The following is a 25,118-nucleotide window of genomic DNA, read 5'->3' on the forward strand; positions in this document are numbered from 1 at the left end:
GTTCATCATTATCGCTGTAAGTAAGTTGTGGTCAAGGCCAAAGATGCAATTGACAATGAAGTTTTATTGCTGTTCACAATGTGGATTGAAAGCAGAATTTTCCATAAGTTTTACAAATCATTTGAAAATACGAATACTTTGTTTTTTTCTAAGTAAGTTAAAGTGATGCATGAAGTAACACTTCTTACTTTTTTTTGGCCAAATGAAATTTGCAATCTAAGTAGTTTTAGGATGTTTTAAAGAATTGGTCCATTTAATCTTAATGACTATCTCTTTCAGTTATGCTCAAACAGTTCAGAGAAAAAAAAGACTGTGATTGGCCTTCTAATTTTAATAATGCCTTGTCAAAAGAAATAGTTTTTTCAATTCACTAATGGGACATGGTGTCATTCGTGGTGAGCTGGCTTCATGAACCACTGATGTCCATGTGCTGAAGGGAGACCCACAATGCCCTTATGGAGGGAATTCCAGGACTTTGATCCATTGGCATTGAAAAAATGGCAATGTATTTCCAAATAAGGATGATGAGTGGCTTGGAAGTGAACCTGCAGTTGGTGGTGTTTCTGGATGGAAGTTGTCGTGAGTTTGGAAAGTGCCATCTTTGGATAATTTCTGGAGTGCATCTTACTAATGGTACATACTGCTACAACTGAGAGAATGGTGGAGACAATGTATGATTGTGGTTGTGGTGCCAATCAAGTGGGCTGCTTTGTCCTGGATGGTGTCATGTTTCTTGAATGTTGTTCGGACTGCACTCATCCAGGCAAGTGGGGAATACTGCATCACACTCCTGACTTGTGCCTTGTAGATGATGGACTGGCATTGGGGATTTAGTAGAGGAGACCCTAGCTTCTGACCTGATCTGCAGGTACTGTATTGAAATGGCAAGTCCATTTGAGTTTCTGATCAATGGTAACCTCTAAGGATGTTGTTAGTTCAGAATTCAGTGATTGCAACACCATTAACTGTCAAGGGACTGAGATTAGATTGTCTCCTATGGTCATTGCCTGCCGTTTGAGTGGTACGAATGTTACTTGCCACTTGTCAGCCTGGTTATTGGTCAGGCTTTGTTGTATTTGAATATGCACTGCTTCAATATCTAAGTGTTTCTGAACATTGTGCACTTGGTGAACATCCCACTTCTGACCTTATGCTGGATGAAGCAACTGAAGTTGGTTGGGCCTAGGCACTACCCGTAGGAGCTCGTGCAGAAATGCCCTGGAGCTGAATTGACCATGACTGACCTCCAACAACCCCAAACATCTTCCTAAGTGCAAGGTGTGCTTCCAACGAATGGAGCATTTTATACTCACATGAAAGCAAAATACTGTGAACGCTGGAAATTTGAATTAAAAATAGAAAGTACTATTCAGCAGGTCTGGCTGCATCTATGGAGAAAGAAGCAGAGTCATTGTGTTGATTCCAATATGATTCTCCTTTAGGAATTCTGAAGGGGTATGTCAGAGAACTGGAGAATTGCAATCTTTGTTTTTATCTTCAAAAAAGGCTGGGAAGATAACCCAGTAATTACAGACCAAACAGTTGGATTTCATTGGTGTAGAGCCATCTAGAAACAATTATTTGGGATACAATTAACATTCATGTGGAAAATTTGTGTTAACTCTGAGAGGTCAGCATGGTTGTAACTTTGCTTCACTGAGCTCGTAGATTTGTTCTCTGATGTTTTATTACCATGCTAGGTTACCTAATCAGTGAAGCCGGAAGTGATATCACCTACCACAGCAAACCAAGACAAATGAATAGCAAGCGGGACAGAATACCAGCGCTTCAACAGAGGTTCACCAATGAGGCTACCGAGCATAGTGACGAAACATCCGAGGACAGATCTTCCAGCTCAGTGAGCAAACTTACAAACTAATCCAAAGGCTGAGCTACAGATCTTCTTCAAAATGTCAAAGGTCAACATGGATTTAAGAGAAAATTGTTCTGACTGACCAGTGGTGTTTTATGGAGAGCCAACCAAAAGGAGGATGGTGTAGAGAAAATGGACTTTAAAAGGTCTTTGATGCAACAGTGTTTGTGAAGTTATAGGCCATGGAATATAAGCAACAGTAGCACTGTGGAAATGAAATTGGCTAATTGACAGGAGAATCATGGCTACTGGCTATTTTTCAGGATGGAGGAGAGTTTTTTGTAGACTTCTCAGAGATCAGTATTGGAATCTGAGTTTCCTGATATATATATATATATATGTGTGTGTGTGTGTGTCCCTTGTACACAAAGACTCAATCAATTTTAAAGTTTGCAGACAGCCCAAAACTTGGAAGGTTGTAAACTGTAAAGAGGACAGTGTAGAACTTAAAAAGAACATTGATAAGCTGGAGACATGGGCAAATAGGTATCAGATCAAATTCAGTGCAGTGGATTCTGCATCGATACACTCTGGTGCATGGAACAAGAAGCCCAGAATGAAATGTACTGTTTTAAAGGATGTGAAAGAGCAGAGAGACTTAGGTGTTTGTGTGCATAATTAAAGGTGGCAGAACAGGTGGTGATAGGTGGAAATAAAGCATGCGGTATTCTTGGCTTAATTAATTGGGCAAGAGTACAAGAAGTCAGTTATAATCCTGGTCACCACATTTTTTAAGAAGGATGTGAATGCATTGAAAAGAATGGAGAAGAGGTTTACGAGAATGGTTCCAGGAATGATAAACCTTAGCTATGAGAATAGTCTGGAATGTTTGGAACTGTTTACCAACACCGCCCTGAAATCAGGGAAGATTGAATGCTTATTACCAGCCTCTGCAACTTGCATTCTCAATTTTCTTCAGTTGTCTTGGATGTATCTCATCCTGTCCTAATGCCTTATCAACTTTAATTACTGATTGTTTGTCCAATATCTCTCCTAGTCACTCTTAAACCCTTATAGTGATGACTCTTCAACCTTTGGGACTCGATCTGGAGTTCAATCAGTTTAGGGTCTGCACACCACTTCCCATGACCTTATCCCAATCCCCACACATGATGCTTTGTCATCACATGGGCTGCTATTACAAACAACCCATTGTCAGTCATGAATGGTCCCAGTTAGCAGCTGTTGATTCTCCCAGGCTGACCCTTAGCCATTCCTTGGCCTGTCCAACTGTTGTTCCTTCTTCCTGGACTTCAACTCCATCTATGTTTACTTCTGCCCCTTTCCACCAGCCCACTTTTTCCTAGTTTCAATCAGTTCTGAAGAAGGGCCCCTGGACCCAAAATGTTAACTTTGCTTTCTCTCCAGACATGCTCAGTTGTCCCAGCAATTTGTGATTTTGTTTCTGATTTCACCTATTAACTTATTATTTTATCATTTTGTGCCTTTTTCAGCAACCTTTATGTAGCCTGATATTACTTTTCTCCTTATCCACACTAGCAAAGTACCCCACAAAGAATTCAATCCTATTCAGTTTCAAACCAGCTAGCTTGTCCAACTGCTATCTTCCTCCAAAGCCAATTATATGTACCTATGTGGACCCATGACCTATTACTTTTCGTCCTTCCATAGGAAAATGTCTGGTAGTCATTCTGTGCAGCATATCCTCCTGGAGTCATGTTGACAGCTACAGAAATGCCAATCTGTTCCCCTAACTAAAGAATCCCCTATCATTACTGCCCTTCTAATCTTCTTCCTCCCCACCTGTATAGCTGGGCCATCCAGGGTGCCATTGGTTTGGCTGCTGCTACACTCTTTAAAGGATCTGGTATCTACAACAATCAGTAAATGAGTAGGTGTCTAGTCAACTCCTGCACTTGGAATGCTTGGTGGTTACCCATTCTCTGTCTACCTGTTTGATCGTAATTTGTGGTGTGACCAATTCTATGCTGTTCATCTAGCTCTCCGGTTTGCAGATGCATCTCAGTGAATTTAACCACTACTTGAGATCTGTAACCTAGAGCTCAAGCTTGTTCTGCTAGTGACACCAGCACTAAATGCCTCATCCAGGTTGTGGGAAGTGTTTAGGACTCACAAATGTTTTTTAAAAATGGGCATTCTGCTTTACCGAGCTGAGCAATCATACCTTATACTCTTAATTAGCTTTGCTTACAGTGATAAATTGCAGATAGGAGAAAGTACCACCCTTAGTCACAAATCACGTTCCAATGGAAAGCCTATAAATTCTAATTTGCTTAGTGCAACTTTACTAAGTTCCATTTTTAAAAATCACTGCAGCAGCTGCTTCACAGTGATTCCATAAGAACCATAATAAATATGAACAAGAGTAGGCTATTGAGCCTGCTCTGTTATTCAACAGAATCATGGCTAATCTGACATTCCTAACATTCACTTTCCTGCTGTTTCCCCATAACTCTTGATTCCTCTACTGATCAAGAATCTATCTCAGCCTTGAATATATGCAAGGATCTTATAAAGGTTGATAAAATGATGAGGGGCAAGGATAGGGTCTTTTCCCCTAAGGTGGGTGAGTCCAAAACTAGAGGGCATAAACTTAAGGTGAGAGGGGAAAGATTTAAAAGGGACCGAAGGGGCAACTTTTTCAGGCAGAGGGTGGTGTGTGTATGGAATGAGCTGCCAGAGGAAGTGTTGGAGGCATTTAAAAGACTTCTGGATAGGTATGTGAACAGGAAGGGTTTAGAAGGTTGTGGGCCAAGTGCTGGCAAATATGACTTGATCAGATTAGGATATCTGGTCAGCATGGATGAGTTGAACCGAAGGGTATGTTTCTGTGCTGTACATCTCTATGACTCTGTAAGGGGTACACTTAAGTCTCAAACTGGTGGTGACATTGCTCCAAGTTGGAAATAGAAATCAAGGGACTTGAACACAGTTGGACAGAATAGGCAGTATGGATCTAGGTGGTGAAATAACATTCACGTTATTTGGGAGTACATTAAAGTGGTGGTTGAGATGTAAACATTTGACTTAACTGTTTGAAATTATAGGTGGGGTGAAGGTGTTTATGAACTATTTAAGAAAAGTAGCCAATTCCTCTGACATTATGTTAATCTCTGTTAAATGTTTATCTTAAAAATTTATTTATATATCAAAGGTATTCTGATATACTCTAAAATTATTTTTCTCTCATCTTTAAATAACTCCCAGCCCAACATGTGCCCAGTGAAGATACGGCAGTTGCACAGAGTCTTTGTGCATATCAAAACGATGTTTTGTTCCAAGTGTGTCCTGTGCCAGCCAAATTGACACATGCTATCTGCAGATAAAATTTATCTTCAATTATATTTAAACACTCGTTTTGTATGAAAAATTTCTGAAAAAATGATGGGAACTCAGTGAGTTGGTTGCTTTATCTGACTGGCTATGAAGATTTTGGTTTTATTTGACTGACTTAGGGCACACCTTTTCTGAAGATGACCTTATTCACCATTGCATTTTTGTTTTGGTGTGGTTTTAAACTTTGTTTTCTCAAGGTGGAGGTTCTGTAAAAACTTCACCTTGTTCCAGAGCTTCATTGATGGCACACTACATCAGAATGCTGCATTTTCACTCGTGACTTGCACTTAATTTCAAATATCAAGAGCTAGAGTTAGGAATGAGCTGTTCCTCTTTCTCTCACTGTGTTGGAAATGGCAGACAAATGGCAGACAGTACTGGACTTCAACAGCTTCCTCATTTCCCCTTCCCCCACCTCATTCTAGTTTCAAACTTCCAGTTTAGCACTCTCCCCATGACTTGTCTGGACTTGTTCGACCTGCTTATCTTCTTTTCCACCTATCCGCTCCACCTTCTCCTCCCTGACCTATCACCTTCATCTCCTCCCCCACTCACCCATTGTACTCTATGCTACTCTCTCCCCACTCCACCCTCCTCTAGCTTGTCTCTCCATGCTTCCAGCTCACTGCCTTTATTCCTGATGAAGGGCTTTTGCCCGAAACGTCCATTTCGCTGCTCGTTGGATGCTGCCTGAACTGCTGTGCTCTTCCAGCACTACTGATCCAGTACTCTTTGGTTGCAAGGTGTGGCTTGACCTGGGTGCTATCAGATAGATACCAGAATTCAGCCTAGGCACAGTGACAAATCATGATCCTAATACTGCTGATTTCAGAGAACATACAGTATTAACACTTGAAATGTTGAAATGAAATCAGTGAATGCATACTGTTAACAGCATGGCAAGGATTGATTCTAGAGTTTGGAAAATGCGCAGCACTAACTCCCCTGAGCTCAGAAATGATCAGCGCCAACACAACTGACTTCAGAGAACAGATTGCAGCTCAATTTCCCAGTCAGCTTCAGATTTGATACCTTGTTAGTGGCTGAACTATTGTAAAATTCAATAAATTGGAATACCAATTTACATCACAGTTCATTTGGATTCAATTGCTATTTATCTCAATCAAGTATCTTCTTCTCAACTATGACCCTTGTATATTTATTTATACATCCCGATACCCAGTTTCCATCAGACTTGTTTGGATGGCTAGGAGTGAGTTCTGAAAAACACAAAGTTTCCTTGATCACATATGCTTAGGATGTTTGAAACATTTGTTTATTTATTTTTAGCAATGATCATATTTTCCAACTACAAATCTGCACAGTGCCAACAAAGAAACAAAAAGAATAATGAAGAAGAAGCATGTTGCTGTTCTTGAGTGGGCAGTGGCGATTGTTAGGGAATCTTTGCCTGTGTACCATCTCCTTGGAAATGGTTGAATCTGAGTATTTTTGGAAGATAATAAGCATTATTAAATCTATTTCAATAAAAGCAAAATACTGTGAATGTTTGACATCTAAAATAATATTAATAGAAAGTACTGGAGAAATTCAGAAGGTCTGGCAACATCTGGCAAGAAACCTTTAACATTTCAAGTCTAACGGAAGTGAATAGCAGTTCTGAAGAACAGTCGTATCAAATTCAAAACTCTTTCTCTCTCCCCAGATACTGGAAGACCTGTATAGTTTCTCTCAACTGTCTGTTTTTTTTATATTAAATCTATTCCAATGGGCAGAACTTCACTTACTTCTGTTTCGATAAATTCTGTCATTTTCTTTAGAGTTCAAGTTTCAGTCATTCTTGTGCTGTTTGATATAATATTTGCTTGACTAATACAAACTCAAATTCTTATTCTGGTTTTTATTATTTTGCAGATAAATCACTTGGCTACCAACAGTTGAGAAGCCAGCAAAACTGTTTTACCCAGGATCTGGATGATGAGGATGGTGAAAATATGAGTAAGAGTGCTAACTATTTCAGCTTATGAGCCTGGGACTCATTGCTGGTTATTGTTAAGAGGTGCCCAAACCTTGAACTTCTCCATGTTACAAAGCCATTCAGATAACATACCAGGCCAGTTTTGTGTGTTTTCGTGGTCTGGTGTAGTGAAGCTTTTTTCAGATTGTGCCACTAGGTATTGTTTCCTAACTAGAAATTGAGGTATGTTTTAGGTTTTGTGTTGCACAAGCACAAAGAAAGATGCAGAGGAAGGTGAGGGCAGGGATTCCCAAACTGTGGGTTGTTAAGGGTTTGCTGATAAAACTTTCAGGTTGTGACTCCCAAACTTGTAATGGTGACCATGAAACACTGAAGGGTCCAGGAGAGTGGTTGCAGTAGTGCTAAACAACTGGTCCTATGCTCACTGACTGAGTGCTCTGACAGTCAAGAGAGTCGGTAAGTAAAGCAACTGCTTTTGTGCAGACCTCTCTATTGACAGGCTACTCAACCAGCAATTGCTGTTAGTCTGAACAAAAGTAATCATTGGCTCATTAGGATGCAACAGAATCAGTGATGTTCTTCCTTTCTTTCTTGCCTCTCTCTTCTGCTGGATGGTTCTTTTGGAGTATGCTGGAACCTGCTTTACCCAATGAGTTAATGTGACTGCAAATGGCTGTTTCACAACTTAAATTCTAATGCTGCCAATGTTTGCTTGCCAATGTAGTCTGGCTGAAAATGTCCTCTTCCTTTCGTCATAGAGTCATACAGCACGGAAGCAAACCCTTCTGTTCAATTTGTCCATGCCAACCAAGTTTCTCAAACTAAACTAGTCCCACTTGCCTGCTTTGGACCACATCCCTCTAAGTACTTCCTATTCATGTACCTATCCAAATATTTTTGAAATGTTGTAACTGTATTAGCATCTATCATTTCCTTTGACAGTTCATTCCACATACGAACCACCCTCTGTAAGAAAAAGATCCTTTTTAAATCTTTCGCCTTTCATCTTGAAAATATGCTCCCTAGGTTTGAAACCCCTCCACCCCCAGCACTCCTCTCACCACCATCACAGTATACATACCATTACTATTAACCTTATTTATGCTTCTCCCATGATTTTATAAATATCTGGAAGTTCACTCCTCAACTCCCAGCCTATCTTTATAACTCAAAATCTCCAGTTTCTTGGCGACATCCTGGTAAATCTTTTCTGAACTCTCTACAATTTAATAATATCCTTCCTATAAAAACCACTCTCTGATGCAGTCTGGCTGAAGTTGGATTCTTCCTGCCACCCGAGGTCCACGTGCCATGCAACCTGACTTCAAATGGCTCCTTGCCATAGTGCAAGTAAGAGACAGAGCATGTGTGACAAAGTGCACTTGAATTTGCATAACGAAGAGAATGTGAATATTTGTGACTGAGTGTATATGAGAATGTGTGTGAGAGTATGAATGACAGAGTAAGTGTGACTGAGTGTGCGTTTGAGGAAGTATGTCATAATCATAGTCATACACGTGCGACAGAGAATGAAAGTTTGTGTGCATAAGCGTGTGTTAGGGATTAAGAGAGTGCGAGAGAGAAAAACAGAGTAAGTGAGTGTGCGTTATCATATACTAACACCTCTCATACTGAACAGCTTCTTTTCCCTGCTTTTACAGATCTGACTTGGGGTCTTGAGAATTTTGAGTTGTCCAAGTGGGGTCACAGAGGGAAAAGGTTTGGGAAATACTGCACAAAGGAACTAAAAATGTTGATGGAACTAGTTTGTTTTGGGGCATTGTCCATGGACAGATATCAGTATGGATGAAGCACCTTCCCTTCAGTGCTTCTTGTGTATTTGATTTTTAAAAATCCGAAAGCATGCCTGAAATATATATTCAAGTACATTGTTGCTGATGTGAATATTGAGTCACAATTAATTAGAATGGATGGCTTTGAGGTATGTAGGGAAGAGGTGTTGGAAAATTTGGAAAGGGTGAAAATAGATAAGTCCCCTAGGCCTGTTGGTATTTATCCTAGGATTCTCTGGGAAGCAAGGGAGGAGATTGCAGAGCTATTTTGCCTTGATTTTTATGTCCTCGTTGTCTACAGGAATAGTGCCAGAAGACTGGAGGATAGCAAATATGGTTCCCTTGTTCAAGAAGGGGAGTAGGGATAACCCTAGTAACTATAGGCCGGTGAGTCTCTCTTCTGTTGTGGGCAAAGTCTTAGAGAGAATTCTAAGGGATAGAATTTATGAACATCTGTTTAGGAATAATGTGATCAAGGATAGTCAGCATGGTTTTGTGAAGGTCAGGTCGTGCCTCACAAATCTTATTGAATTCTTTGAGAAGGTGACTAAGGAGGTGGATGAGGGTAAAGTGGTAGATGTGGTGTATATGGATTTTAGTAAGGCGTTTGATAAGGTTCCCCATGGTAGGCTACTGCAAAAAATACGGAGGTATGGCATTGAGGTTTGGATTAGGAATTGGCTGGCTGGAAGAAGACAGAGGGTAGTAGTTGATGGTAAAGGTTCATCTTGGAGTGCAGTTACTAGCGGTGTTCCGTAAGGATCTGTTTTGGGAGATCTGTCATTTTTATAAATTACCTGGAGGAGGGGCTAGAAGGTTGGGTGAGCAAGTTTGCGGATAATACGAAAGTTGGTGGAGTTGTTGACAGTGAGGAAGGATGTGGCAGGTTACAGCGGGATATATATAAGCTGCAGAGCTGGGCAGAAAGGTGGCAAATGGAGTTCAATGTAGGTAAGTGTGAAGTGATTCACTTTGGTAAGAGTAACAAGAAGATGGCGTACTGGGCTAATGGTCAGATACTTGGTAGTGTGGATGAGCAGAGGGATCTTGGTGTCTATGTACACAAATCTCTGAAAGTTGCCACCCAGGTAAATAGTGCTGTGAAGAAGGCATATGGCGTACTGGCTTTTATTGGTAGAGGAATTGAGTTCCGGAGTCCTGAGGTCATGTTGCAGTTGTATAAGACTCTGGTGCGGCCGCATCTGGAGTATTGTGTGCAGTTTTGGTCGCCATACTATAAGAAGGATGTGGAGGCACTGGAACGGGTGCAGAGGAGGTTTACCAGGATGTTGCCTGATATGGTAGGAAGATCGTATGAGGAAAGGCTGAGGCATTGGGACTGTTTTCATTGGAGAAAAGAAGGTTTAGGGGTGACTTGATAAAGGTGCACAAGATGATTAGGGATTTAGATAGGGTTGACAATGAGAACCTTTTTCACATATGGAGTCAGCTATTACGAGGGGGCACAGCTTTAAATTAAGGGGTGGAGGGTATAGGACAGATGTTAGGGGTAGATCCTTTACTCAGCAAGTCGTGAATTCATGGAATGCCCTGTCAGTAACAGTGGTGGACTCTCCCTCTTTTTATGGGCATTTAAACAGGCATTGGATATGCATATGGAGGATAGTGGGCTAGTGTAGGCTAGGTGGGCTCAGATCAGCGCAACATGGAGGGCCAAAGGGCCTGTACTGCGCTGTATTTTTCTATGTTCTATGTTCTATTTCCACTAACAAATTGCACTTAATACCTTTGATGCTAATAGGAGGTTGACTCCAAGAAGAGTGTTACTGAGAGAGTAATATCCTCTTGTTGTGTGGGAGTGAATCGGACAATTCCATGATGAACCTAAGATGGAAGGGGTTGTGGATTTTGTGGGGAAGAATTCTGAGCCAGATTACAAATTATGAAGATGAGCAAGTTGAACTGAGGAAAGAAGGAAACTCAGCGTTAAGTGTGGACGGAGGTCAGAATAATGACCAAATTAATTGGGTGTCTATTTGGATGTGGTAATTGAGGAAGGAGTTGAATATCATTATGAACTGATTGGTGGTGATGGTGGGGAATGGGGGTTTAGGTAGAGGATGGAGAGCAGTGGAATAAGAAATGCCTGCTTGGTTGAAATGAGGTTGAGAAGGGTTTCTGAATTGATAAATGGGGTTGGTAATAGTGATGCAGCATTTAATGTTCCTGTGTTATGTATTTAGCATGGGTTGGGATTGGAAAGGAAGTGTATCTTGAGAAAGGTTGATGGTAGGGTGACCATGGAGTTTAACTGTTGCATTTAGTTTCTGTGCAAGTTCAGTTTAGCTTGTCCAGAAATTCAAATATTGATATTTTCATTATATTTTAAATCTTTTAATAAAAAGTGATAAGTAATTTTTTGGGGAAGTTTCCCTTTTATTATAAAACTTTATAATTAAAAAAATGTCCAAGAAGTGAACCATTGGACGATACCTGAGGCAGAAAAGAGATGGCAGTTGGAAAGATTGTGTACCATTCTAAATTGTTTATAGCCCTGACTAGAATTAACTTATAGTGAAAGGCTAGATTTTAATTCCATGTATGCATTTAGAATTTTCATTTCAATTTAAAAACAAACCAGTGGGAAATGTTTAGATATGAGACAATTGATTTTGACACATCCAAATAATTTTCAGTTAAAATCCCCTCTTATGTGGGGTTAGAAATGAAACCGGTGCTTGTTCATTGTTGATTTCAACCTGTTTGAAAGTGCTGCAGTGTCAAATGTTACGGACCAGACCAGACCCCCTCAAAATATTTGAAGAAGGTATCCTATACCGTAACTTTTTCTTATTTTAAAGGTGGATGTGAAGTTACCATGTACCACATGCAATGTGACTGGTTAAACTACTCGACGTTAAGCAAACTACAATTTACTTAAAGACTATAGTTAAAATACAAACAAACAAGAGGAATTTAGAATAATTTAACTATTGGAAAACTTAACCGAATAATAGGTACAGTGCCCATTACTAGGGAACTGTTCCGAGAGAGTAACATCCCATAAACACCCCCGCCTTGGCGAAAAAGCAACTACGGACACAGAGTCTCATGTGCACATCTCTAATCCAGGAGGAAAAAAAATGGGAGAAAATTCAGAGACAGCAGGAGCTGGGAGACATTCACTGAATCTTCCACCTCTTTTGAGACCCCAAAGGCTTCTGCTCAAAACAAAAGCTAAAAAATAGAAAGCCTGATCAGTGAGAACTGGCCACACCCAGGCTGCTTCCACTGTTCCAACTTCTTTTAAAAAAAAACCCACGGCCTCACAAATTGTTTACTTGGAGACATCGGGGCACCTCTGTCTTACTACCTCTCTTCAAAGAAAAAAAGGTCAAAATAACATCTTAAGGTGACAGCATAAGGTGTCATAAAAATCAAACGTTTATGTGGAAGATGGACTCCAATAAAGGAAGTAGCCGTTTTGCTGTCAACACTTTAGCAGTTAGCCTTTGCTATAAGATATAATCATACTGAACATTTTTACAGTCTTTAACTGAAGGTGTTTTCAGAAAAAATGAAATTCCAAAAATAAGATGCAGATCCAACCTGCTGTCCTTGCAATATTTTTGTTGTTCTGTGTTGCTTTACTAATTGATGAGTACAGAATTGATGGGAACAGATCATTTATTGACATCTGGATGTCTTTTTTTATTCTCAATTAAATGACTTCTTTTTCTCTTCTCTTAATTGCTCGTGTAGATCTTGATACACTTGCACTGCTGCCTCATTGTGCATGTTTCTTGAATTCCTGAACAAGAATACTTTTTGCAAGTATATCTTCATTGCAGACAAGCTCTATTTGGAAGTACAGATTCTTTACTTTGTGCCTTATCCGTCTTTAATGTAAATCAGATAGTAGTTAATCTCACTGCCTTTTTGTTGGAAATAAGACAAGTTATTTTACGATTTCAGATGCGTCATGTTTATATTGCAAAAAATCTGTTGCCAGGAACTACTCTTAATTAAATGCTGGGTGGCAGCAGAAAATGTGTTAAATCTAGCTATTTTTATATCCTATATCATAGAGTCATATAACAGTGACAGGCCCTTCAGTCCACTATGTCTGTGCTGACCAACAAACAGTGAACTGTGCTAATCCCTTTTACCTGCATTTAGTCCATAGCCTGCTTTGTCCTAATATTTAAAGTACTAATTGTGAGATTAACTGCCTCCACTACTCTCTCAGGCATCTGCTACCCTCAGATCTCATCCAAACCACTTACTCATGACCTTAAACTGGCATTAAACACTTCTGCCAAGGGGAAGGGATTCTGACGATCTTCTCTGTCTGTGCCTCTCGTAATTTCATGTACCTCAATAAACCACCCCCTGCCTCCCCTGCTCCAAGAAGAACAATAGTCTAGATTCTGCTCATAATTGGGAGATTTTTATCCCAAACAACATCCTGGTGAATCTCTTCTGCACCCTCTCCAGTGCAATCCCATCCTTCTGATAGTATGGAGACCAGAATAGCACATAGTATTCCATCTGTGGCCTAATCAATGTTTCATAAAGTTGTAACAAGACTTCCTTTTTCCTATATTTTACACCTGGTTAATGAAGGCAAGCATCCAGTATGTCTTCAGCAGAATGTCTACCCATGCTGGTACCTTCATGGATCTTTGGGCTTGAACTCCAAGTTCCCTTTATTCCCCAATACTCCCTAGGGACCTACCATTCATTGTGTGTGTCCTGTCCTTATTAGACCTCCCGAAATGCATCAGCTCTCACTTATCTGGATTAAACTCGATCTGCCGTTGCTCTGCCCACTTTACAAATTGATCAGTATCAGACTATAGCATGAGATCCTCCTCCTCAGTATGAACAGCACCACCAATTTTCATGTCATCTGCAAATTTAGTAATTAGATAATTATGCTATTACGGATCATGTGGCTCCCTGATATTTATATGCATGTATACTCGGTTCTGCTATAACGCATATTGCTTCAACGCGAATTGGCTTTGACACAATTAAAGAATTGAGACCATTATTTGTAGAACGCGGACTTTCCTTATCTGTACTGGCTATAATGAACTTCCAACCCCATTGGTATAAACGGTGTTGCTATTACAAGATGTCCTTATGACGAGATCACACAGGAACAGAACTTTTGCGTTATATTAGCGCCAACTGTTCTCCTGGCTAGGGAAGCTAGATAGAAATGGAAATGACAATTTCAAATAGCCTTGCTGACAATTACTGATAAATTCAACTCAGGCCAGGAGTCCAGTTCTCTGAACTCTGTGGTGTGTATTGCTCAATATTGCCCCACAAAATGCATTTACCAACAATGCTTTTGTTGGCTCTCTTATGGCCATTTTTGGTTTTAGGCCTTAATCACGTTATTTTCTTCATTTGAAGAGCTGATATAGATATGATGAGCCAGATAGTCTCTTGTGCCATATTCAGTTTGGTGATTCTGTGAAGTTTTTGCTGAATATTATGTAAATTCAGGGCCAGAACAGCCCATGCAAGTTTAAGCAGTTAACTTGCAGAGTAGTGTAAACATATTTATGCAGCTTAACATGTTTTACTTGCTGCAGTGATTTATAAAACATGCAGTTTCTGTAAAACATTATGTGCAACTGTTCCAAGCTTTCAACACTGATGTTCTTCAGCTGCAGTGAAGCATTAAGTCCAAGATGTTGAATCAGTCAGTAGTTGAAATTTCACTGCAACAATTGGCATGTCATATCAAAAGTGAGCCTGGATTTGATATTTCATGTACATTAGAAGTAACAAACAGCCCAGATTGGAGTGTGGAAATGCTGCTTTCGTATTTCCAAAAATTGAGTGAATTTTAACAAGCTAAGTTAAACTGCTTTCATGCTTTTTTTGTTTTGATCCTTTGCTGTGTAGTTCTATTTTTCCCTGTTGCCATTTGCAAAATACAAAGTCAGATGTTTTTGGTGCTGTTTGAAAAGCCAGAAGAGAGAGAGACACACACACGCACACCCACACACTCTTTGCTTAAAAATGTTGCTCCTCAGGTCCGTTTTAAATCTTTCCCCTCTCCCCTTAAAACCTCTGCGCTCTAGTTTTGAACACCTCCACTCTGGGGGGAAAAGACCGTGGCTATTTACTACAAAAGAAGTTGCTGGAAAAGCCCAGCAGGTCTGGCAGCATCTGTGAATAGAGATCAACATTAGTGTTAAATGAGAGGGAGAGTCACTGGACCCGAAACGTTAACTTTGATTTCTCTTCACAGATGCTGCCAGATTTGCTGGGCTTTTCCATCAACTTGTGTTTTGTGTCTGATTTACAGCATCCACAGTTCTTTCAGTTTTTACCTTGTCTATTTACCCCCTTTTTTCCCCTTATGATTTTATAAACCACAATCAGCTCATCCCTCAGCCTTCAATACTGCAGGGCAAATAACCCCTGCCTATTCAGCCTCTCCCTATTGCTCAAATCCTCCAACCCTGGCAACATTCTTGTAAATCTTTTCTGAACCCTTTCAAGTTTCACAACATCCTTCCTGTAGCAGGGAGACCAGAATTACACACAGTATTTCCTAAGTGGCCTAACTGATACCCTGCGCAGCCACAATGTTAACTCATAACTCCTATACTCCACTGCTTTGACCAATAAAGGAAAGCATGCCAATGCCGCCTTCACTATCCTGTCCACCTGCAACTCCACTTTCAACGAACTATGAACCTGAACTCCAAGGTCTCTTTGTTCAGCAGGATCTTATCATTAAGTATATAAGCCCTGCCCTGATCTGCCTTTCCAAAATGCAGCACCTCACATTTATCTAAATTAAGCTCCATCTGTCATTTCTCGGCCCATTGACCCATTTGATCAAGATCCCATTATTCTCTGAGGTAATCTTCTTTGTTGTTGACTGCACCTCCAATTTTGGTGTCACCTGTAATCTTATTAACCATGCTTCCTTTGTTCACATCCAAATCATTTACATAAATGATGAAAAGCAGTGAACATATCACTGATCCTTGTGGCACACTGCCAGTAGCAGGCCTCCAATCTGAAAAGCGTCCCTCCACCACCACCCTCTGTCTTCTAACTTTGAGTCAGTTCTGTATCCAAGTGGCTAGTTCTCCGTGTATTACATGTGATCTGATCTAGTCTACCATGAGGACTCTTGTTGAACGCCTTACTGGAAGTCCATATAGATCACATTCTGCCCTCACCAATCCTCTCTGTGACTTCAAAAAATTTATTTAAATTAATGAGATATGATCTCCCGTGCCATGTTGACAATCCTTAACGAATCCTTGCCTTTCCAAATACATATAAATCCTGTCCCTTAGGATGCCCTCCAACAATATGCCCACCACCAATGTCAATCTCACCAGTCTATAGTTCCCTGGCTTTTCCTTACTATCTTTCTTAAATAGTGGTACCACGTTAGCCAGCCTCCAGTCTTCTGGCACCTTACCTGTGGCTATCGATGATACAAATATCTCAGCAAAGGGCCCAGCAATCACTTCCCTAACTTCCCACAGAGTTCGAAGGTACACCTATCAATTAAAGCTTTGTCAGGTGAGTGTAATTTTCATGTGTTTACAGTATTTATATAGTCATGTTTCTTCTTTATTTTTATATTTATTTTGAAGGTTATTTCATTTTCAATGTTGGCATTTGGGAATGTTCATAATTTCAATTTGGTAGTGCTTTCAAGTTAGCTTTTTTGCTGCAAAAGGTTCTAAAGTACATAACTCTTCCCTTTTTTTTGGGTGTTTAATTATTTATTTTAGTTTACAAGTTATTTCAGCTAGGAATACCCAATACTGCACAAATACTGACCAGTATTTCAGACTTTACATAGGTTCTTATGGATAATTCTTCTTTGCAGAAAACTAAACTCTGTTTTCACATGAATATCTATGATTCACTTAAAGATGCAATTTACAGAAACACAATCTCAACTTTAAATGAAGACTTAGCATATAAATACCATGTTCAAGTCCTTGCTATTTTCAGTGCAATTCGTGAAACAAAATAGACGGATTTTCCTTGTTCTTGTAATGGTCTGCTCTGATCTTAAAACCTGTTTTAAAATCCCTATCAATGATCAGTTTTTCAATCTGATGTCAGTTCCTAAGTTTCTTTGAAATTGTTAAAAGTCCTTGAGGCTAGACTAATGTAATTCCCTGCAGTATTTGTTTATGCATCTTTGGTCGGTATAATTTAAAAATTACCCAGAAAACTCTGGACATTGTTTTGTAACTTTACATAATGATTAGTTTTGGTTTCATAATCAGCAACCAATGTGATTTGATAATTTCAGCCTGCTGTGTTTTAACTGCCATTTTATCCCGCCTCACATCCTACAACTGCATCATTTAGTCCAGTTAAAACAGAGCATTTGATGTTAAAATAATCTGTTATTCCTTTATTATTGGTTCATTCCTTAAATTCCATCTTTATCAAATGCTAACTTTGGTTATCATTGCAATAGCAAATACTGTGTAATGTGCTTCATCCAATGTTGCATAAATATGAAGCCCCAGTTCTCCAGCCTTTGCTAGTGTTTTCTGAGTTTCATTAAGCTGGAGGTTGAAACCACTTCATGGTTTGTTTTCTTCATTTGTGATGTATTTCTTCTGAAAATGGTTATTTTTGCAATTTGACTTAATTGTATACACTAACCTCAGTAGAGAACAATCAAGATTCCATTTCTGAGCACTTTGAATGATGCATCTCCTGAAATCAGCAGGTGAATTGGGCCAGCAAATAATTGTTTTTAAAAAAATCTAACCATTCATACTCGAAATAGAAAATCCAGTTGTTGAGGTTGCATATGCAACACAATTTAAGTAGATGAACCATGACCCTAAAAATGCAAACCTTTGATTTGATAGAAAAGTCTTAATTTCCTGCCCTCACCAATGATCCAGCAATCTGGGCAACCTGTCAAGTGGAGTACAGTCTGGTGTTGAAAGCCACACAGCCAGCGATTGTCCTGCTATTGCCTGATGTTACCAATACAGATTGTCCTGTTGTTAAAATTTGTTGGATGGAAGCCAGTCCTTTTGGGAGCTTGATGCAGTACCTTACTTGCTGCACGTGTGAAACCAACATGAGAACGCACCTGTTCGGTGGTTCTACTATATTTTAAAATTGGAATTGTCCTTTTTGGAAGGGAATTAGTTTGTGAAAGCTGTGTTGTTTTAGATCTAAGTACCTTTCCTTAGAAAACCCCTAATAAAAAGATAGTAATTGAACATTCAGCTAGAGATGCAATTAATCCTGATTTCAACACTCTCTTCTGCCTTTCGGTAAGCGTGGATATGTAATTCAAAAGCTTACAATGTAGTGTTCTCCTTTAATGTTTATAACTCAAGGTCACCAATTTCAAGATTATTATTTCTTTTCCTTTTTAAAAGGAAGCACACTGCATGCACCAGACTGGAGTAAAATAGGAGCAAGAAATACTTTCAATTCTCTACTACTAGCAAAAGAACATATTGCAATAAATTTAACTCGTGTGCCAAAATTATTTGTAAGAGCACAGGAACTGCAACAGAGCAATTATGTTGCAGTTTGATGTCATTTTGCATTGATGCGCCTTTGTAATGATTTAAATATTAGCCTTAACAAGATCAACTAAAGGAAGGGGAAGAAAGAGTAAAAAGGTGATCACGCTCCAATCGCAAAACACTCCTAATAATGCCACATTTGAAAGTCAATAGTAACAAAGGCTACATTATGGTGAAGGCTCATTTATCCAATCTTACCATTGTTTAGGTACCCTGAAAAATATTTGTTACCAAATCTGGTATTTGCCAAGTGCACAATTTCCAAAAACCTGCAGCACAATTTATGCTTGTTTTTATGTTTTCTAACTAAAAGTGAACAAAGATGCATGTCATAATTTGATGTCTTGAATAATGTAGTAAAGCTATTTCTTTATTTTCTCTTATTATTTTCCAATACAGTGGCTCAGTGGTTAGCACTGCTGCCTTACAGCAGTCCTAGGTTCGATTCCAGCCTCGGGCGACTGTCTGTGTGGAGTTTGCACATTCTCCCCGTGTCTGCGTGGGTTTTCTCTGGGTGCTCCGGTTTCCTCCCACAGTCCGAAGATGTGCAGGTCACGTGAATTGGCCATGCTAAATTGCCTGTAGTGTTAGATGCATTAGTCAGAGGGAAATGGATCTGTGTGGGTTACTCTTCGGAGAGTCGGTGTGGACTGGTTGGGCTGAAGGGCCTGTTTCCACACTATAGGGAATCTAATCTAAATATCTCCATGGATTAGTTCAAAACAAAGCCCTCATTTGCAGACAGAAATATTCAGTTACATTTGAAGGTGTATTCAATTGCATGTAAAGTTTAAACTTAAATTTACATTTTCTCATCATGAGATTTGACTTATTCATGTCTCATTTAATTTATTCATCATGGACATACTGAAACAAGTTCCAATCACTTGTGTTGCACAGCATCCACATTTACACCATCAGTTAACAATATTCAAATGATTCCTTCCCAGTTTTTGTTTTATAGCTTGCATTGTTTTGGTATACAATCCCAAGTATTTTATCCTGTTGCCATTTTAAATACTACTGTTTGACATTGTAATGTTGAAAATTTGCAAGGGACACCTTAACCTCTGTGCATTGAATAATGTATTTTTCAGTATAAGAGTTACTGTGCATGGAAATACGTAACCTGTTCAAGCCAGATCTCGGTCTGCATACAAGTGTTGCATGTGCAATTGCTGCAAAGTGATGTAGATGCAGGAATTCCCTGAGTTGCTACTCCAAATCGGCATGTGTCTGCAGATGTTTCATATATGCAGTTATGTCACACATTCTTATGCACAGTGCCAAAATTCATCATGCTAATCATAAGATAAAATTTAAACTAATATATAAATTCTAGCTTCCAGTTATAGTACACAATTGCTCAGCTGAAAATAATTGTTCTTGCAATTGTCAATAGTATCATCAATGCCTTTGTAATGGTGTGTGGGGGTTGTCAAAATCCACATTAGGTTTTTGTTATCAGCAATTAAGTATTACCAGATGTGCACATAAATGTGGTCAAGGTGGTGTCCATGCTTGGTGATGAACTTTTCCTTACAAATGAAAATAATCTGCTTTTCTTTTTATTTCCTTTAATGCTTTTCCAACTGTTTTATCCTTTCTTGTCCACCTGTCTGTCTGGTGTTAGGAATTCTCACTCTGGCATTACAGATATTTTTCTGAGCTCCAAATGAGTAACCTACGGACCTTTTGCTGAAGGATGTTATAAATGAAAATTTGATTGCTATTCTATCAGCTTTGTGAATGGAATGAGGTGATGTGTATGAGAGAACAGTGAGTTTAAAATCCCCACCTCCACTTATTCCCCAATAACCACATGTTGTGTGTGAATGAGCTAGGAGGAATGAAGTCTACCTGACATTTTGGATGACTTTATTCTCTTAAGTTTGCTCTGTCAGCACAACTCCTGTAGGTGGGAGACCTACCTCATTGGAAAAGAACTAGGATTAATGCAGAAGTATTCCATGTGGTGGTAATCTCTTGTATTTACACTTATGCTGCAGTGTTTTAAAATCTTGTTAATGTTCTGTTCTGAGAATGAAGGGCGTACAATGGGTTTAGAGTAACTAAAGAGCCCTGACAGCGAGTATTGTATAACTTAATAATTTTTGTGAAAGTTAATGTTGCTGTATAGGTTTTATATGAACAGAAAGACCACTAAAGTAACTTCTGCTTTGAGTAATACAGTACAGAGTTAGCGGATTTTGACCATTATGCTACATTGGTAGATTTATCCAATTAGTTCTCCTCTTTCCCCATAGACAAGTATTTATTTTCCTTTTCAAGTGTTTTATCAGATTTCCTTTTGCCAGTTATTATTGAATGTGCTTCCATCACTGTTTAGACTGTGTATCCCAGATTATCACCAATTCTTGAAAAAGTTGTTCCTCACATTTTCATCTTTTGCTAATCACTTCAATTCGGCGTACTCTGATTATTGGCCTTTCTAACAGTGAAAACAGTTTATCCTCATTTAGTCCATCAAAGCTCTTCATTGTTAAATCTCCTATTAACTCTCTCTAATTACTGAATAACTTTGGTTTCTACATAGAATTTCTTGTTATATGTATAAGTTCCTTGTCTTTGGTATCATTTCAGTTAAATATATTCTGCACCATTCTAAGTTAATTTGTTCTATACAGAAAATTAAAGAATTACCAACTGTTTCGTTACATGTACAGGGTAAGGCTGCAAGAGAGAAAATTTATTGAAGGTAGCTACAGAAAACATGTGTAGTATCTATAGAACGATGTATCTTTGAAAACATATCTTTTACGCAAGCCTAATGGTGCTGACCATTGGTGTAGTAGAAGGCCACTTGCGGAACGTTTCAGAGAACACCTCTGGGACCAACCAACCCAACCACCCCGTAGCTCAACACTTCAACTCCCCCTCCCACTCCACCAAGGACATCCAGGTCCTTGGACTCCTCCATCGCCAGACCATAGCAACATGACAGCTGGAGGAAGAGTGCCTCATCTTCCGCCTAGGAACCCTCCAACCACAAGGGATGAACTCAGATTTCTCCAGTTTCCTCATTTACCCTCCCCCCACCTTGTCTCAGTCCCAACTCTCGAACTCAGCACCACCTTCCTAACCTGCAATCTTCTTCCTGACCTCTCCGCCCCCACCCCCACTCCGGCCTATCACCCTCACCTTAACCTCCTTCCACCTATCACATTTCCGACCCCCGTCCCCCAAGTCCCTCCTCCCTATCTTTTATCTTAGCCTGCTTGGCACACACTTCTCATTCCTGAAGAAGGGCTTATGCCCGAAAAGTCGATTCTCCTGTTCCTTGGATGCTGCCTGACCTGCTGCGCTTTTCCAGCAACACATTTTCAGCATTGGTGTAGTAGAATCTAAGTTGGCCATTCACTCCATGGAGGTGTATTTCCTATCAGGCAGTGGAGAAAGAAAATGTTATCTATTTGTATTTGAGCAATAATTTGTCGAGTGACTTGTCAAAGAAACTGGAAACCTCTTGATTCTCTATACTGCAGAATATTAATAGAATTTCTAAAGAAAAAATAATTGATCCGGTAAAGGTGGAATGAAAAGACTTCTGTCAATCATAGTTGTAATTTGTAGTTAAATGTGTTTGACATTGACAGTTGTCAAGTTACACAGTGCTACAAACGTGTCTAAAAAATAAACCATAAACGTGGCACAGTGATCAGCACTGCTGCCTCACAGCGCTAGAGACCCCTGTTCAATTCCCGCCTCAGGTGACTATCTGTGTGGAGTTTGCACATTCTCTCCGTGTCTGCGTGGGTTTCCTTCGGGTGCTCCGGTTTCTTCCCACAATCCAAAAATGTGTAGGTTAGGTGAATTGGCCATGCTAAATTCCCCGTAAAATTAGGTGAAGGGGTAAATGTAGGGGAATGGGCCATGGTGGGTTACGCTTCGGCGGGTCGGTGTGGACTTGTTGGGCTGAAGGGCCTGTTTCCACATTAAATAATCTAATCTAATCTAATGTTGTGTTCATTGCCGCTTGAGATGTGGCATATTAATGTTCTACTTATTTATGGACTAGACAATACTAAATGTAGAACCCTTGTGTATGGTCATGTTGAGTATAAATATTCCTAAATAAATTTACATGCACAGAAGTATATTCTGTTCTTATCCTTGAGAATTCAGTACCAATATGGGCTGCTTTAGGCTATTAGTTATTTGGTCTTTTTCTCTTTGTGTTCGTATTTCTTAATTTTTTTCCCTAAACCTAATTTTGTTGCATTCTGCTGTTGGCTTAAATCCAAACTCTCCCATCCTGATATATATCTCAAACACATCACTCCTTCTGTTGCAAAGATAGATGAAGAATCTCTAAATTTTGCATTTACAAGATCCTACAACGAAGGCGTGTAAGTTGCTCTTTCTGGGCACCACAGGTTCATGCAGCACTGATGTAAAAGAGAACCGTAATCTGGAGAACATCTCAGTTAAAGAAGGCACTCAAGCTCCTGGTGAGGCACAGCTTTCAAATGGCAGCAATTCCTCCATTAACAGAAAACGGCCACTGGAAGAGGGAAATAATGGTCACTCTCATCCTAAATTTCGTGCCAAGAAGAGGAAGAAAACGCCTGGCCCCATTCTACCAAAGAACGCGTTAATGCAATTAAATGAGATTAAACCTGGCCTCCAGTACAAACTTTTATCTCAATCTGGCCCTGTCCATGCTCCTGTTTTTATCATGGCTGTGGAAGTCAATGGACAAAGCTTTGAAGGATCTGGGCCCACCAAGAAAAAGGCCAAGTTGCATGTAGCAGAGAAAGCCTTGAGGTCCTTTGTTCAGTTTCCAAATGCTTCTGAGGCCCACTTGGCTATGGGTCGAATGCTGCATGTTAATACGGATTTTACATCAGATCATTCTGACTTTCCAGATACTCTTTTTAATGGATTTGAAACCCCAGTACAAGGAGATGATCCTTATCTCTTGGGCTCCAATGGAGATGGTCCTTTCAGTTCAGGTGACTCTAACTCTTTTGGCGTCTCATGTGGTATTGAAGGCAGTAGTGTAGGTCAATCAACACTGATGGCTCCATCTCCTTTTGCAATGACCAGTGGTAAGAACCCAGTAATGATCCTGAATGAACTGCGCCCAGGACTCAAATATGAGTTTATTTCAGAGAGTGGAGAAAGCCATGCAAAGAATTTCATCATGGCAGTAACTGTAGATGGTCGAACCTTTGAAGGGTCGGGGAGGAATAAGAAGTTGGCAAAAGCTCGTGCTGCTCAAGGAGCTCTTCAGACTCTGTTTAACATGCAACTGGATTCGACACCATCACGGCAACCCATTCCCAGTGAAGGTCTTCAGCTTCACCTGCCTCAGGTAAGAAAATTGTTTTTACTCTTGGCATTGGTCCTTTTCATGGGAAGGGATGCTGTTTAACATTGGCCTAAAATAGTGGTAGGAATTTGGGAACTTGGTTAATACATATATTTTTATATAGATTGCTTTTCATACAGCTACCGTACACCTTAAATTTGTATGAAATCACAGCGTTGGCAGATGTTAGCATTTCTCAGTGAGCAAATTGTTACCAAATTTACTACTGAGTTGTGCATGGCAACTCTGTACTGTATCTGCTATCATAAATCATGGCCTGGTGATCAGATCCCATTTCTATTGTGTCCTGCATTTTAAATTATGTTTGAGGTTTGAGTTAATGCATGAACAAATGTTCTGTAACTTTTTCTTTTCAAGGTTGCACCTTTTTTCGTGCTTCCTTTTCCAGTTAAGGTGTTTGTGATGCTTCAAATAAAAATGCAATTGAGAGTGGACTACAAACCAAAATGGTGCTAGAAAGCTCTGAAATAATTGCTCAAGAACACTTGACTCTGATTTCAAAGGGAATCTCCCTGTTGACACAGATTGTTCAAATTTGCAGTTACTGTCAGTTGTAATGACTTGGATAAATCTGTTAATTTAACTTGCTAGTCTTTTGAACTGAACAAGCCCAACAAGCCAGCAAGGTACAATTATATCAGCCATGATGTTGTGGCAGTAGTAATTTAAGCATGAACTGGAATGGGTAGGAGAAAATAACAAGGCTGAACAAGTTGTTTTCTTTTTAAACCGTTCACTACAATCCCCTTTGAGACTGACCTTCAAAAAGAAATGAGGTGCCCAAACAGACACTAGAAATCAGCAAAAGGCAAAATTTTCACATTTTAAGTCTTTGTTATTGCACCAGATTAAATCAGCATAAATCCAGCTTGAGTTAAAGGGCAACTGATGCTTCAAATAAAAGTAGATTCTTGTATTAACTAATGCAACCGAAATATGCCTTACAGAGTGCTTGCCCTCTGTATCCCACTTCTGATAGATGTGCAGTGGAAGAAGGTAACTCTCTTCTCGCTGTCCAGTAAAGGTTCAACGTTCCCCACTACACTATTTGAAATTTTCATTCACTGTCATCAATCATTCGGCACTGCTTGCATTTTCCACCTGATGAACTGAGTTCCTGTATCTAACACCTTTATATTCATTAATCAATTCTGGTAGAATTGTTTTCCCAATTGCGAATTTCACTTCTGGTGTCCAGCATTTCTTTCAAAACAGGAAAGAGCTGTCTCAGTAGAGTTCCAGTTCTTTTTCTGCAATGGTCTTAGCAGCAGCTGTGTCTTTATTCTAAATGGAGGTACTAAACCTT

At 39.6% G+C, this 25,118-nt stretch overlaps 1 protein-coding gene across 3 annotated transcripts in view; it reads left to right on the forward strand.

Moving 5' to 3' along the window:
• The window catches only part of LOC132817243 (double-stranded RNA-specific editase 1-like), a 332,434-nt gene that overhangs the window by 226,842 nt on the left and 80,474 nt on the right, over window positions 1–25,118 (forward strand). For 2 of the 3 annotated variants that reach the window (XM_060827594.1, XM_060827595.1), the window contains 2 exons: window positions 7,067–7,150; window positions 22,809–23,794. In XM_060827594.1, coding sequence (XP_060683577.1) covers window positions 7,067–7,150; window positions 22,809–23,794 — 1,070 coding nt within the window. The remainder of the gene's footprint in view (window positions 1–7,066; window positions 7,151–22,808; window positions 23,795–25,118) is intronic. The other variant, XM_060827596.1, reaches the window with a different exon arrangement.

Source organism: Hemiscyllium ocellatum, chromosome 7 (assembly GCF_020745735.1).
Source record: "Hemiscyllium ocellatum isolate sHemOce1 chromosome 7, sHemOce1.pat.X.cur, whole genome shotgun sequence".
In the NCBI taxonomy this organism is placed as follows: domain Eukaryota; kingdom Metazoa; phylum Chordata; class Chondrichthyes; order Orectolobiformes; family Hemiscylliidae; genus Hemiscyllium; species Hemiscyllium ocellatum.